Source organism: Hippocampus zosterae, chromosome 15, assembly GCF_025434085.1.
Source record: "Hippocampus zosterae strain Florida chromosome 15, ASM2543408v3, whole genome shotgun sequence".
Taxonomy (NCBI): domain Eukaryota; kingdom Metazoa; phylum Chordata; class Actinopteri; order Syngnathiformes; family Syngnathidae; genus Hippocampus; species Hippocampus zosterae.
The window spans coordinates 12,086,419-12,101,466 of NC_067465.1; the positions used below are offsets into that span (position 1 = coordinate 12,086,419).

General features: G+C 43.2%; 1 protein-coding gene across 3 annotated transcripts in view; it reads right to left on the bottom strand.

The window, feature by feature from the left end:
• dpp6b (dipeptidyl-peptidase 6b) overlaps positions 1 to 15,048 on the bottom strand; it is an 82,118-nt gene that overhangs the window by 62,877 nt on the left and 4,193 nt on the right. The window contains exon 1 of one of the 3 annotated variants that reach the window (XM_052088628.1): positions 9,707 to 9,778. The exons of 1 other annotated variant lie outside the window; for it this stretch is intronic. In XM_052088628.1, the coding sequence (XP_051944588.1) occupies positions 9,707 to 9,763 (57 nt within the window). In that variant the 5' untranslated portion in view covers positions 9,764 to 9,778. Of the gene's footprint in view, positions 1 to 3,097; positions 3,659 to 9,706; positions 9,779 to 15,048 lie in introns of those variants that run through there. One more of the 3 variants, XM_052088625.1, reaches the window with a different exon arrangement.

Sequence of the window (15,048 nt, forward strand, 5' to 3'; positions counted from 1 at the left end):
TGAAGATCTCGCTTACAGACTCATACAGAAATAGACAAAGGTTCATACGTTTTAACTTTGCCTAGGCCCAAGTCGGAATTTTAAGAAATAACACTTGAAAAAACTCATACAGTGTGCACAGCTTTTTGTTTCGCAAGTGCACCTAACGAACTGACATTTGGTTGCAGTAACTGAGCGGCGATCTTTTGAATACGGCCACTCCCTTGTACATGTACTGTTGTAACTGGGAGGCTTTTTCAACCATTACAGGGTGCATTCCATCTTCTTGTAGGTCACAAGCAGAGATTTATAAACATGCACTGCTGGCTCAGTTTAGCAGGCCGCTTGTAACAAATGAATTAGTCATCTCTCAACACAAACAGGTCAGTGTGACTGTGTTTGCACATTGTGGCTAAATAATAAAATCATGCCACCAAATAATAACTGTGCAAAGCTGTCATATTACCAAACGAGGGAGATTTAGTTCCCCTTTGTTGCCTCAAAACAGAAAGAGTAAACAGTCTCAGGATGTGATTTGACTTCAGGGTATTAAATCTAACCACAACAGCATCTAAGTCAGGGCCTGCGGGCACTTCCCAAAACAAATAAAACCTCAGAGGAATTCTCATTTAAAGCTCCAAATCATTTATCCAACAAGTTCTCATCCATCTTGTCTTCCTAATGTGAGCCAGAGAGAGTAACTCATCACATTTTGGACAAGGAAAGAAACCTCAAGGTAGGAACTTGAACGGAAATGTAATTATTCCATTACACCCCGAGTTTTGGGCGCAGCGCATTATAAGACGCAATCTACAATGCATCCACTAGATGGAGCTACACTCTTGGAAACGCCAACAGAACGATGAGATGTCATGAAATTGATTTATTTAAAGCAGCGACACAGTTCCCTTAACCAACAGCAAGTTATAACATTGACTCGTTCACATTAAATTCTCTTGCCGCTGCTCTATTTCCGCGTTCAACTGCGTAACCGATCGCTTTAAGTTTGAATTCTGCATTGTCAGCATGTCTCGAGCAAGGAGCCATTTTGGGGTCGGAATATTACCGTAATGACCATACACAAGGCACATCGGATTTTATGGCGTGATGTGAGCTTTTAAGAAAATGAAAGGCTTTTAGCTACGCCATTTAGTTCAGAAATTATGGTAAATCAAACTCTCTTTTTTTTTAAACCATTGTCTGGTTAAAAATAAATATAATGCAATATAGAAATAAATTAAAACAAACTATTTCACAGAAATAAAGCACTTGGGAATTTCTAGCTCATTAAATTGAACTAAAGAGAGAAAAGAGGGATCTCCTCCATTGAAAAAGTCTTCTTCCATGATAACATGGGACAATTTGGATTCAAGTTTTTTGTAATGCTGCTTTCATCTCTAATTCGTTGGTTGATTTTAGCATTCCGCTCCAGCGAAACTTCATAAATTGGAATGCCACATTGTCATTTAAAAGTTTCATTCCTTTGTGCAAACTTCAGTCTCGCAACAACCTAAGTGGCCAGCGACTTCAACGTGGTTATGACGTGAACAATTCAATAAATGACACACATACTGCGGGTAGGATTTTTTTTTTAATGAGAATAAAATGATTTTCAGATTTCTATAAGGCTGCATGTCATCATTTTTTTCTCCCCCTTTCCCTCCCTTGTGGTTTCTTTCTGACTTTCGGGTTGAGTGAACGCTGACGCGTTTTGGCTGCCGCTGCTCAAGCCGTATCGTATTGTTTTGTGTTTTTTGTTATTGTAAAGTGTCCTTGGGTGTCTTGAAAGGCGCTTATAAATAAAATCCATCCATCCATTTATGATTGATGATCGATTGATATCGAGAATGCAGAGGCGGAATTTCCGCCTCCATGCGCTATGGCCGGATCTGTGACTCAGGCCGCAAAGGCGTACAATTAGTTTTCAGTTTGCAGTAATGCATTATTGGAATAGACCAATTATTAGGTGGGCCGATTAGAAGCAGCATTAGGGCATTTTGAGGACAAACAAACAAAAAATCTTACAGCCGAGAAGAGATCAATTTATAACCCTGTTAACTTGAGGGAACCGTGTTAGTTAGAGTTGAAATGGTGCTAACTCCGGAGAACTTTTGAAATTATGGAAAACTTTATTTCCTGTATAAAACTAAAGGGGGCTACTTATAGATGTTTTACATTTGAATTCTACTTTTTAAGACCCCTTTTTACCCTAACCCTGACCCTGGGAGATCCCTGAACCTTTTGTTAGAATTTTGAAAACAAGGACGTCTGTTGTCTAAGATAATATGCTTCAAGACTTTTGAACAGAGTTAAGAGTTGGAGTTTGTATTTATTTATCTATTTATACCAATATTTTCCCTTTTACTGTAAATGAGCATCGGCTCCAAATAATCGGTGATCAGCCTTCTTGACTACTAAGAATCGATATGGGTCGATATCTAATAAGTTATGTATGTTACTAATGATCGTTGCACAGCGCAAGAAGAATCGCAAAATCCGCAAGTCCATGCCAAGACTTTATATATATATATATATATATATATAATTATACCAGAAATAGTACAAAAATAGGGGTACATTTTCTACGAAAGTTGGTACGAAACACAAATGTCTCGTAAAGAGGGCCATTATTAATCATGTTTCCCTGACAAACACATCACATGCACATATGGACATTTGACAGTCTTGGGAGAAAACGCACACAAGCATCGAGGAGAATAATCAGACTCCTCACAGAACCAGACCAGATTCAAACCCAGAACCTTTGGCTGTGAGTCAGACGTGCTAACACCTAAAAATGAAGACGCATGCTAAAATTACCTTACCCCATGGGGGTGGTGGGGGGTCAGTTTATACACTCACATCTTTTTCATTAAAAAAAGGTTTCCACTAAGCACACATTTGTTCCATTGTTGCATCAAAATGAGCCCCCAGTATCCCAAAACTCTCAGCATGCATCTCTGCAAACACGTGACCGCCGATAAGCCAAAACGCACGTTACGACACTGCCATTCAAAAAGTGGTGGAAAAAAATGAAAAGTTGCACGAACGATAGCCTTTTATCGTGATTCTGGAGTAAGCTCACGCACGCACACTTTAAAAGCAAGGCAAATCTTACATCCTCATCGTCCCGCGTGCATTTCCTGCGGTACTGGACGTGCAGCCTTGCATCCAGCGGGGGCTGCGGGGTCTTGCTCTCCTCGTCCGCCACCTGGGCTCCGAGCAGGCGGCTGGCCTCGGGTGGCTGCGGGAAGGAATTGGCGGTGTTGATCTTGCCGGAGAATCGCTGGTACAACGAAGCCATGGCAGGAGGTGGTGGGGGCGCAGACACTTGGTTCTTGAGTTCGGATCTGTCAGCGTGAAAAACGCGTGATTCCTGCAGCCCCGCGGCGCTGGATGTGCGTAATATTGCCACGGCTGTTCTCTTCAGATTTGTCGGAGGGGCTTCGCGTCCCTCCTCTGTATGCAAACCACGTTGGTTGTCTCCCCTCCTCTCCCGCCGCGTCCGCGATGTCACCAGCGGCGGCTGATGATGGGGCAAAGCAAAAGACGGGGGGTGGGGGGGAGGTGCGCTTTGCCGTCACATTAACGATTTCGTCGTTGCACAACGCGCGCGCTCATAATAATGAGGGGTCCGCGACGATGTCGTCCTCGCGCATGGAGCCAGTGAAGGACGCACGGTTTGGTGGTGAGGGGTGGTGGGGGTGAGGGGCGGGGGGGGGGGCTGCTGCACACGCACGCTGCCACAAACACACGCGCGCGCTACATGCCAAAGTGGTCTGCAATGAAGCAACAGTCGCCTAGAGTTTCTCTTTACGCACAGACGTTATCCTCAAATCACATTCGTTGAAAAGATTCGCCGACTGTATTTTTGTTAAATAGGGCGCGTATTGTTTCGGTGGTGGAATTGTCCACCAACTCTTTGGTGGTACGGTCCCAGAACGGAGCTTGAGTGCCTCTCTGTGGCACTTTTGATTTAGGACACGCTGGAATGTACAACGCCGATCAAAATGTGAGCAAAGCGACGTATTTTCAATGATAACAGTGCTGAATTCAAATCGACACCGTCACGACGCATTTGGAAAGGGGCTTCTTGCGATTGCACTAAATCATATTGAAACGTCTTTCACCGTTTCTAATCCAATATATTCAATTTTGTGACTGGAAGGAATACCAAGAGCCCCCCCCCCCCCGCCCCCCCCCCCCCCCCGCACACACACGCCTTGTTGTTTTGTGTATGTATGGGGCATTTGCATACAGTGGAAATGCAGTCCAGATGTTATTGTGACTAAAATGCCAGCTGTGCACTAAACAGCGGCCACCTCATCATCACAAACATACAATTGCGGACAGTTACTCGGAATAAGGTGCTCAACCTCAACCTTGGACCGCATTTCTACTTCAACAATTCAGAATATATTATAAAAGGTATCAAAAAAGAATATCAGCCCAACGGGATATTAACACTTTCATTCACCCTGTAACCTGATGACATAATAAGCCTTCCACTGTCATAACCGCTGTCCCTGAAACATCACCCCCCCCCCCTTTTTTGACGTAAACTGTGGAAAAACGTGTTTTCTTTCGAGTTAGAGTACATATTCTTCAGTTTCCAAAGATGAATCTTATGGAGATCGATTTCAATTTCTCCTTGTTCTTCCCTCCTCCCATGTAGCAAGATTTTCATTCGTAAGACTGCTAGAAAGCGTGAGAAATGCATTGTCGGCACTAACTGGATCTCACGTTGATGGAGCCGATCGCCTCCTCCCTGAACATCTGCACTTTCCCATCTTGCGTCTCACGGCTGAGGGCATTTGGAGTCAACGAGTGAATGTATCTCACACACTCCATTGCAAATGATTTTACGGCTCGCAGAACAGTTCCGATCCCAAAAAGGATTATGACTTCAAATCTGTCGTTCTACCAAGCACATGTTCAGGCTATCTCTCTGTATTTGGGGGGGAAAATGGGTCATTTTCACAGAAGGACAATTTCAAAGCTGGGAGGCATACCATTATGTGTCTCGGGAGCATGTTGGATCCCGCTTTTCCAAATTTCCCCATTTAGTAGGATAAGGCTCTTTCTATATTTTACAAAGTATAGTCAAGGTGCCTGCCTGCATCAGTAGGAATGAAAAGTGGATTTATTATTTTTTTTTAGTTTGGTCAACCACTGTCGCATTCAAAAAATGCACATGGAACTAGTTTAGTATACATGATGAGTTGAGTTGAGAGAGTCTGCCTCCTTTAAAACATGACTGCAGCGTCTTTAGTGCTCCGTGCAAGCTTAGGGTGGATTCGAGAGGCAGAGACAAGGCGGCATTGGCAAGTGGAAAGTTACAGTCGTAAGGAATTGTCACACAAGCGTAAGAAACGAGAGGAAAAAGCTGGAGTGCTTTGTTGCAGTTTCATCACAAACAGCCATGGGGTATAAAAAAAAACATTTGTTGTCAATTCGTTAAATATATATGAAAGAAGTTTAGAGATGTGCATTTTTCTTAAGCGGTCCAATTATAAATGAGAACAGCTCAGTACAGTGGTCCTCGGTTTACGACTGCCCCACTCAGCCCGGGACAGAGACATACTGGACCGACTGGTCAGGAGGGCCAGCTCTGTCCTGGGCTCTTCCCTTGGACACTCTGGAGACCTGAAAACCTGGACTCACCCCCATTCACCCATTTTTAATATATATGTATATAATAAAAATATGTTTATTTATATACTTTTTGTTCTTCTACTTCTCCCTTTCATAATTTTGCTGCTGTAAATTGGGAATTTCTCCATTGTGAGGCAAATAAATGTTTTCTTGTCCTATCTTACATATAGCGCACCATGAACTAGCAAGCCGCTGAAGTATTTTTCAGACAAACGTGTCCTATAATTGTGACTTTTCTACTGTGCCAGCATAGCATCATAAACTTCATATTATGATGTGCCTCGACTCAGTCAATGAGCCCATGTAATTCAGAGCTGGACTTGCATCGCTACGATTCATCTGTCAAGTAATACTGATTGAAAAGGTTTGAACACTCTTTCCAAAGCAGGACATTTCATTTCCTTGTGTAATGGATTCCAGCAGATGAATTTAGGAGACCGGATTATTCTCCCACAAAAGGTTCATGCGGGTCCCCGTCATCATTTGTTGCTCCACTACATAAATGCTTTTGTGGGTCGGGATGCTCTCGGGAAATACTGTGGATCCGGTCCTCCGGATATCCATCGAAGCTTCCCAGACATAGGATGGCGCAGCCGTTCAATTTGTACAGTCGCTATTATCAACTGCCTCGCTGCTCTAACGACTCTCACTGGACGCCCACTATAGCTGTCTGGCTGGGAAATAATGAACTATAGGACCTTGGCTTACAGTCTGATTTTTTTTCCCCCACCTTTACAAGGTCAAAGACTTCAGGCTGACCGGTGAAAATCTGGTGTGAGGCATGTTGTAACCCTGCACAAAAGGAGGGTTAAGTCAGGAGGGGGTAAGAACGTAAGCAAGCCGGCACATTTAAAAACAGGGCCGTTTGCGCCACTGTGGGTGTGGATAGAGACAATTGCATTTGTCGGCAATTAAAGTGGCTCCTTCAAATATGATACACTCATATCGTTCGTGGAGACATTTCTGTGGAGTAAAGGAAACGGCGACCACTGTGTGGCCAGAGCATTGTCTCTGCTTTGGGAATTTTTCCATTGTGAGACAAAGGTTTTCAAATTCTCATTATTCTTATTCTTTTTGCCAGTGTGGCAACAGACAATGGAAGCGGGTTTCCTCAATGACTACAGAATGAGATGCTGGCAACTTAACTACTTATGTTGCCCTCCTCACTATCCCCCAGCAATGAGGCTCCTGTCGGTGAAAATAGAGCCCACAGTCTGAGATTCATGATGAAACTAAAACAGTTCAGATAATTTGTACAATAAGTTCATGCTTTAAACCAAATTATTTCAAGAGGAGACAGGAGAAATGATATACACCCACTCTAGGAACTTTAATGTTTCAAAGTAAAGCTTTCTCCGACACGCTGCGGCAACCTGATTTACTTTCATTTTGGCACGACTGCACCCGAGTGGTGAGAAGATTTTGTTTACCGAAGATGCACAGATGTTGTTGTACACTAGAAGCACTTGTACACTAGAACCAGGGGGAAATCACTTCCCTCGACGATGAATGACACAGAATAATGCCAAAAAGTTCTGTTGGAAAACTTTTTTAGCAGCCAGCAAGTAAACTCTCTCTTCAAGGACACCATTATCACATTTCTAGCCAATTTCTTTCAAATAATGCATCGTTATTGTGCAGCTAGAAAAAAATCCGGTTAAGTGACGTCACGCTAAAAGCAAACATTAATATCACGCAGCATAGAGAACAAGCACATAATCGTGTTTGTTTACAAATGCTCTAAGTCAGGGGTGTCAAACTCATTTTTGTCGTGGGGGACCTTTTAGTTCCCATTTCAGGGCCATTATGATAAACCACATAAAAAGTCAATAACGATTTATTCAACTACTGTTTAAGTTACTGTAATGAAGGGTTTGGTCACAAGACAATGCTTACAATATGCCTTTATTAAATAGGAGAAAGTTTAAAATTTGGTAGAGATTTTAGCAATCATTGTGGAAGTTGACATGTTTGATTTGCTTTGGCGGGCCACATAAAATGATGTGGCGGGCCAGATCTTGCCCCCGGGCCTTGAGTTTGAGACTTGTACTTTAGTTGTTCCCATGAGCTTGCTTTTACACACACCAAGTGACACAAATTAATTGGGTGGATCAGTCAATCAAACGTTTCGAGAAGGTGCCGTCAAATCTCATTTCCTCCTAACATCACCCAGCTCGATAAGAAAATGGATTGAATTTAGTTATGGCTGTAATTACATATTCAACCATTTGCTGTGTGACATTAGTTGGGCACTAATGGGATGCTAAGTCAACCGCATCAACATGGTTCCTTATTGATGGCTTATCATCCTGTTGCCTCATTGTGTGTTTGTGCGCATGTGTGCGCGTGTGTGTAGGTGGTTTGTGTGCGCGCGTACACTTGTGAATGCATCCGCCATTGCCTGGACTGAACGCGTTCTAAATCATCTTTGAGCTGCCATCGAGCGGACAGTCATATAAAGTCATATTTACTCCTCTTCTCTGATGAAGATAATCATAAATGGCATGGCTGACACGACAGCGAGTGGAAAGTTAACTTCATGATGAGTGATTCTCCCCCGAGGTTCCACAAGCCGCAGGTAGATAGCGGTGTCCAAATTAATCGATGAACAAAATCATCGGCCGCTATTTTAATCAGAGTTAATCGTTTAGAGCTACCGATTCATTTCAAATTTTGAATAACTATTCCCTGATTTGTGGAGTGGTTCAGGAGACTAGACCGATTATCCTTTGTTTCATCGAAATAAAACTCTACCAAACATTTTGTTTTGCGTTGGGAAACAAAGACCAAACCGGCATCTGAATCGGTTTCAAAAAGCTTCGTGAGCAATAATTCATTAAACACGAATGTTTTTTTTGAATACACCTGAACCCATATCTCACTGAGCGGCGAATGTTTGCAATTGATTTTCTTGTCAGGGTTTATTGAAGATTGCAAAGACATTCGCAAACGGTTTGAAATGGTCACAAACATTTTTTCTTGTCGTTAAGACATGTTCAAAATTCGATTAAAAAAAAAAATTAGCTCCATAGTGGCCCAAATGTCAAACCCTGTCACTTTATGTGACCTGCTTTATTTTGTAACACTAACGTAAAACAAATTTTAATCTGATAAGTAAAAATGGCCAAAAATAAGGCAATTAGGAGTTTTCTTACAATTTTTGTTTGTAAGATAAAATTTAACAATTTTTGTTTGCTTTCTTTATGTCGAGGGCTACAATAACATTCATTCATTCATTCATCTTCCGTACCGCTTGATCCTCACTAGGGTCGCGGGGGGTGCTGGAGCCCATCCCAGCCGTCTCCGGGCAGTAGGCGGGGGACACCCTGAATCGGTTGCCAGCCAATCGCAGGGCACACAGAAACAAACAACCATTCGCACTCACACTCACACCTAGGGACAATTTGGAGTGTTCAATCAGCCTGCCAAGCATGTTTTTGGAATGTGGGAGGAAACCGGAGTACCCGGAGAAAACCCACGCAGGCCCGGGGAGAACATGCAAACTCCACACAGGGAGGCCGGAGCTGGAATCGAACCCAGTACCTCCGCACTGTGAAGCCGACGTGCTAACCACTGGACTACCGGGCCGCCCGCTACAATAACAGGTTTACAAAAAACATCAGCCTGAATTGTATTCATAATTCAACAGAAAACACAACAAGATGCTTAATGCCAACTCCTTGCAGTCTATCACAATCCAAAAACAGAGCATGCCACATCAATAATACAACTGGTGACATCACACAATAACTCAAAACTTTTTCCGTTTTTCCCCCAAAGAAGTCGTAAATTGGAGTCTAGTGGACTAGCGGGCGACATTAAAACAAAAGTGATTCTGTGCATCGAATGTGACACAAGATTGAAGTCATTCATTGGAGGTGCTAGAAAGGCAACGTAAGAGGAAAATATTGGTCCGCAAGACATAATCGGTGGGCGCCACTCCCTTCCTTCCTGCCCGTTTGCTTGCTTTGCACAGACAGCAGACATTCCGCCCACAACATCACCCCCCTACCAGCGCCACTCCTTCCCCCCACCCCAAAATTCATGCGCTGCATTCTAAAGTGGGCCTTACCCATCTGGAGCCGGCGCTGGTGTCCATCTTCGGCTGGGTGGCGATGAACACAGACATGGTCTGTAACACTTGAGCGTTGAGAACTTATGTCTTAGACGCTTACTTTCACTTCTTCCACACCTCCAGTGAGGGAGGAGGTGACCCGGAGAACCCAAAGGGGCAGGCGCCTCCCTCTGTCTTTGCTGGGTAAATCTATCACAGCGAGTGTGCGAACGGAATCTTTGCAAGAGCACGAGGGGGCGTTACAGAAAAGATGCAGCAGTGTGGGGGGGTCCCTCTCCTTGCTAAAGGTGCTTCTGACGCCTCTCTTTTTCCTTGCGCTTGATTGCACCCTGCCTTGTACCCTAACCCCCTTGCTTTGCCCACACTCTCTCATGAAGACTTTTTTTCAGTTGGATAGTAACTTAATTATAGAACACATGGAGATTTATAGTCCAAATACGGAGCTCCAAACATGACATATCAAACACACAAACACAATAACACAAAACTAATTTTTACACACACTGTAACTATTATGTACGCATGAGGAACTACTTTGTGGGCACGAGCAACTATTTTGTGCGCATGGACTATTATATCGTGTGCACAAAATAGAAGTGCACACAAAAGTACTTGTTCGTGTGCGTGAAGTACCGTATTTTCTACACTTGGGATTGTAAGGCGTGCCTTCAATGAATGGCCAATTTTAAAACTGTTTTCATTTATAGGGCGCACCGCATTATAAGGTGCATAGAATAGGAGCCACAATAGTGGCTGTGGTTGCGTTTTGCACCCACTAGATGGAGCTATGCTCAAGGAAGTACAATACAACACAGCTTTATATAGAGCCTTCACAACTGCTGCACCTGTTAGAAAGCCATGAGAACTGGTCACAAACACAGATATGAATCATATAAATACAAACGGCATTACAAAACAATAAATGAAATACAAAAGTTATGAAGACAAGGGGCTAAATATCATGAGAAGCCTGGCATCGCAAAGAATCATTATCACAGAGAGACATTTGAATAGACCCATTGAGAGCCAGCTTGCTTTATCAACGGAGGTATGACTTGGATGCCAGGATCGATTTATTTGTTCAGCAACTGCAAGAATCTGGGAAGGATCATGGTGACTGGCGGATGTATACAAAATGTAAACAACATAATATTTGAATCCTAAAAGAAGATGTCAGAATCCCCTTCGCTCTATTGGACCCCGTCAGTTCCCAGGTTTTCCAGACCCGATGGCTAAGAAGGCGGCAACATTTTGCCGACGGCCCAAACGTCATCGATTCATACGACAAAATTAAGCCATATGGGATATGCATTACCGGCCTCATTAACCGGTTCCCACATCATGACGCTTGGCTGTGGGCGGTTGTCACCATAACTGACCCCAAAGTTATTGAGGGATACTTTGTGGAAGGACTGGAACCCTGTGGCGGCTTCCCCAGATGAATACGAACTGACATGGGTACAGACAACGAATTTGAGAGACAGTGAATTTTAAGGAGAAATGACGTTGATGACCAAGCTCCGGAAAGAAGTTATACTCTAGGGGCAAGTACTGCAAACCAGAGAATTGAGAGCTGGTGGGGAGTGATGAGAAAAGAAGGAATTGAGCCCTGGATCACTCTTCTCGGAGAACTGAAAGATGCATCAATGGGGATTTTGTTCACAAAGCCCAGTCCCAGTTGCGTTTCATGCCAATCATTCAGGTAAGTAGCCGACACAGCTTTATACCACGGCTCACCAACTTTTTGGAAACTGAGATCTACTTCCTGAGTATCGATTAATGGGAAGGGCTCTCACTTTGGTACACAGTTCTGAACCAATGAATTTGCTCAAATTGCCCTTAATGGCATTGATAACAAATGATATGCATCTATGTGAACTGAAAATGTGATTCCTGGCAATGATTTCTCACCATAATTAAGACACAGATGAATATCAATATATAAATTTTTCCTTCCAAACTCCAGCCAAAACATTTCATCTCCCAAGTGTGAATCATTGAAATGATTGTTACTTTGCGTTTCATTTCAAGCAAGCAGAGCAATCAACTTGTGTCATTCTCGCACTGTCATCCAACATCTGGAGTTTGTGAAGTATGAGTAGATGTGTCAAAATCTGCTAAAACACATGAGAAAAGACGCCCAATGACATTTGCGAGTCATTTTATGGGGGTATTTTTATTGCCGTCATCAAATTTTAAGTCTAGAACTACAAAATAATCGCCAATGTTTGCCCTATTGTGAGGGCTCTTTAAGTCATTCCGCGCCGCCAAAGGCAAAATAAAGTTCATCTTTGCATGTGCGCCACGGAAGATAAGGTACAATCACAAAGAGTAATTGCTCTCTACAGCAACTGAAGAGCGGAATAATAGCATCCTTCGAGTTCAAACCAGACCTAGTGCTTCTAGCCACAGCCAGTACAATTAACAAGCTGATTTTGTGCCATGACATTTCCCCATGGTGCCTTGAACAAACCCCGCTGACGCTACATTTTTGTCACATTTACCACCCTGACATATAGTAAGTCGCCCTGAGTGTAATGAGTACAAAAGGCCACCATTGCCATGTATGCTTTTGCAGCCTGATGAGAAATTAATGATGCACAGGCTTGAATTGTGTTCACCGCTTATTGTATTTACTTTCCCGTGCACTGATACTCTGCTCAGTCATATTATCATTTCCTCCCTTTGTCACTTTCTTTGATTTTGGGGGGAAAAAACTGCTGTCGAGATGAAATAATGACATGCAGGAATGAGGTGAATGAACATATTATGGAAACAATTTCTTATTAGCTTGTTGTACAAATAGTTGGGTTTCTGATCAAGCTCAAGAGCCATTTACAATTCATGACACCGTCAGGAAAAGGCACGATCATGCAGAAACATCTAAAACCAAAAAGGTGAGCAACAGCATATTAAGTTTTGTTGGATGTACATATTTGTATTGGTGTTCTATTAACATATTTGATTACTCTATAATGTTGCCGATGCGTTGGCAGTCGGGGGGTATAAGTGTATGCAGTGCTGCCTCCAGACCTGGATATTAGTGGACCAGCCAGGAGAGCTCCCATGGGGTGCTGTGCTAAAACTAGAGTGAAGATTGCTGTCCAAATTTGAATATTTCATGACAAAACAGAACATCAAATAGTTAGCGTCGCAGATGTTATATGAAGTTTTGGATTGAACCAACAGTGTTGATAAAATATTCAACAATTTCAATGAATGGTATAGTACTGGCGTTCGTGGTTTTTGCTAATGCTTATCATTTCTTTTTACATTACTCAAGGGGGCATGGGACAGAGCCCTGCAGCAATAATGAAACATTTGCAAACTGATGGCTCCCTAAGAAGGGATTTGTAATTGCATATAGGTGCCACAACAGCAGAAAAACTTCAAATAGAAAGGCTCAAACAGCCTCAACAACACTCATCTGGAAGTCACACAACCATGAAGCCATGGGACATAAACAGCTGTATTTTAGTTGAATCATTCAACACAAACATGTCTGCCAGAAATGAGTTACAGTCAGACCTAATTTTGTTTGAAAATGACAGGAGTTGATGAGAATCAATTACAACGACATAAGGAAGTTACATAGACTTGTCGAGTCATAGACCGATGCCAATTAGCAGAAAGTATTTAATGGGGCTGTGTAATAAAATGACACCAGTACCGTCCTTCTCTCAAAATTAAATATTGCACAAGAGACCCAGGAAAATATACTTCTTTGAACAAAAATAATGAAATGACAAAATACAGAAGAGTAACCATTTCATTTTAGATTTTAGGTCCTGCTCTGTAGACAAATCATGCTGAACTTAAAAAAAAAAAAAGCAATGATTTTTAGGGGGAGATGAAACATCCGAATTGGAGAAAATGCAGGAGATTAATAAATACGTGCGCATCGTGAGATGAGTTTCGCCCACGTGTGCATCAGTTCCACTGTAGAAATTCCTTTTTCTGTCCCCCTTGATGCCACTAAACCTTTATGCGTCCTTCTTGCGGCTCTGAGCTCGTCCTTCAGACCGCAATGCACCCCCCTGTCGAAATGGCCCAATGGCCCCACAGCATTCTCCACTAGCGTACCTCCCCTGAGGAGACCAAAGGGCTGCACTTGGTATGCTCCTCAGCCCACTGAAGCAGCTCCGCTTTGAGATCAAGGTGGGGCGAGCGTGGCCAATCCACACCAGGATGAACGAGAAAAGGGCTGTGGTAGCAATGCTAAGCGGTGATATGTGCAGTAATGAGATATGGGTCTTTATCTGTCGGTGTGTTAAGCACAGGCCGGGCTCTTTCAGGTAATCTGTCACAGGTGGCAGCACCAGACGAAAGCTGCAGTACCCGGGGGAGCTCGGCAACACGCCCGCATAACCATTGCAAGTATGGAGGTGCTCGCCGTTTGGCCTGGAGGTATGGAAACACGCTTCTCATCGATACCCTCCAGAGAGGCCAGCCTTCAAGCTTGGCAGTTAGCGCAGACAAATGACCGATCTCCAGTCGTGTGGTGGTCCCTTCCCAGCGGGCTCACCTCGCTTGTCTCCGAATTTCATTTCAGTGAACAATGTGCTATTGTGTGCCACAGCATTATCACTCCAAGTATGGTCATTGGCTAGAATAAACAGATGCTATCAAGCTGTGTATTGTATATAGCGCGTGTGTGTGGGGGGGAGCATGTGTGCACATATCAGGAAATTGAAAGTCATTTTGCAGGCGCTAATGACAGCGGCGAGCAGCAATACAAACATTTTAAGCAGGCAATTCAATGGCTGGATGGTGAAAAACACACAGTTCACTACATGAATACAGAATGTATTTGAAAGACTTTTCTTCCATCCTCCTTGCTGCATACAAATTGTGTCAGCGAAAGTTTGTCTGTTCACTTTGACTTTTTAGAGACCTCAAAGTGGATGTAATGTGGAAAAGTGCCCTTTTAATGGCAGAAAGAGTTGTACAAATAGTTGGGCCGCTGGAGTGCGTGAATGCATCCATCTATCCATTTTCTAATCCGCTTATCCTCACAAGGGTCGCGGGCATGCTGTAGTCTATCCCAGCTGTCTTCCGGCAATTGGCAGGGTACACCCTGAACTGGTTGCCAGCCAATGGCAGGGCAGGAATCAATGAACAACCATTCGTGGTCACAATCACATTTAGGACAATTTAGAACGTTCCATTAACCTGCCATGCATGTTGTCACGTAGCAAGGTGGTGGTGGACCCCAAAAAACAGGCAGGAGGGAGGAGCGGGGTGTATTTGAAGAATTGTATTTAAAACAAAGAAAACTAAATCCAAAACACACAAAGTCCAAAGTATCAAACAAAAACCATGATTAAATCTAAAACATA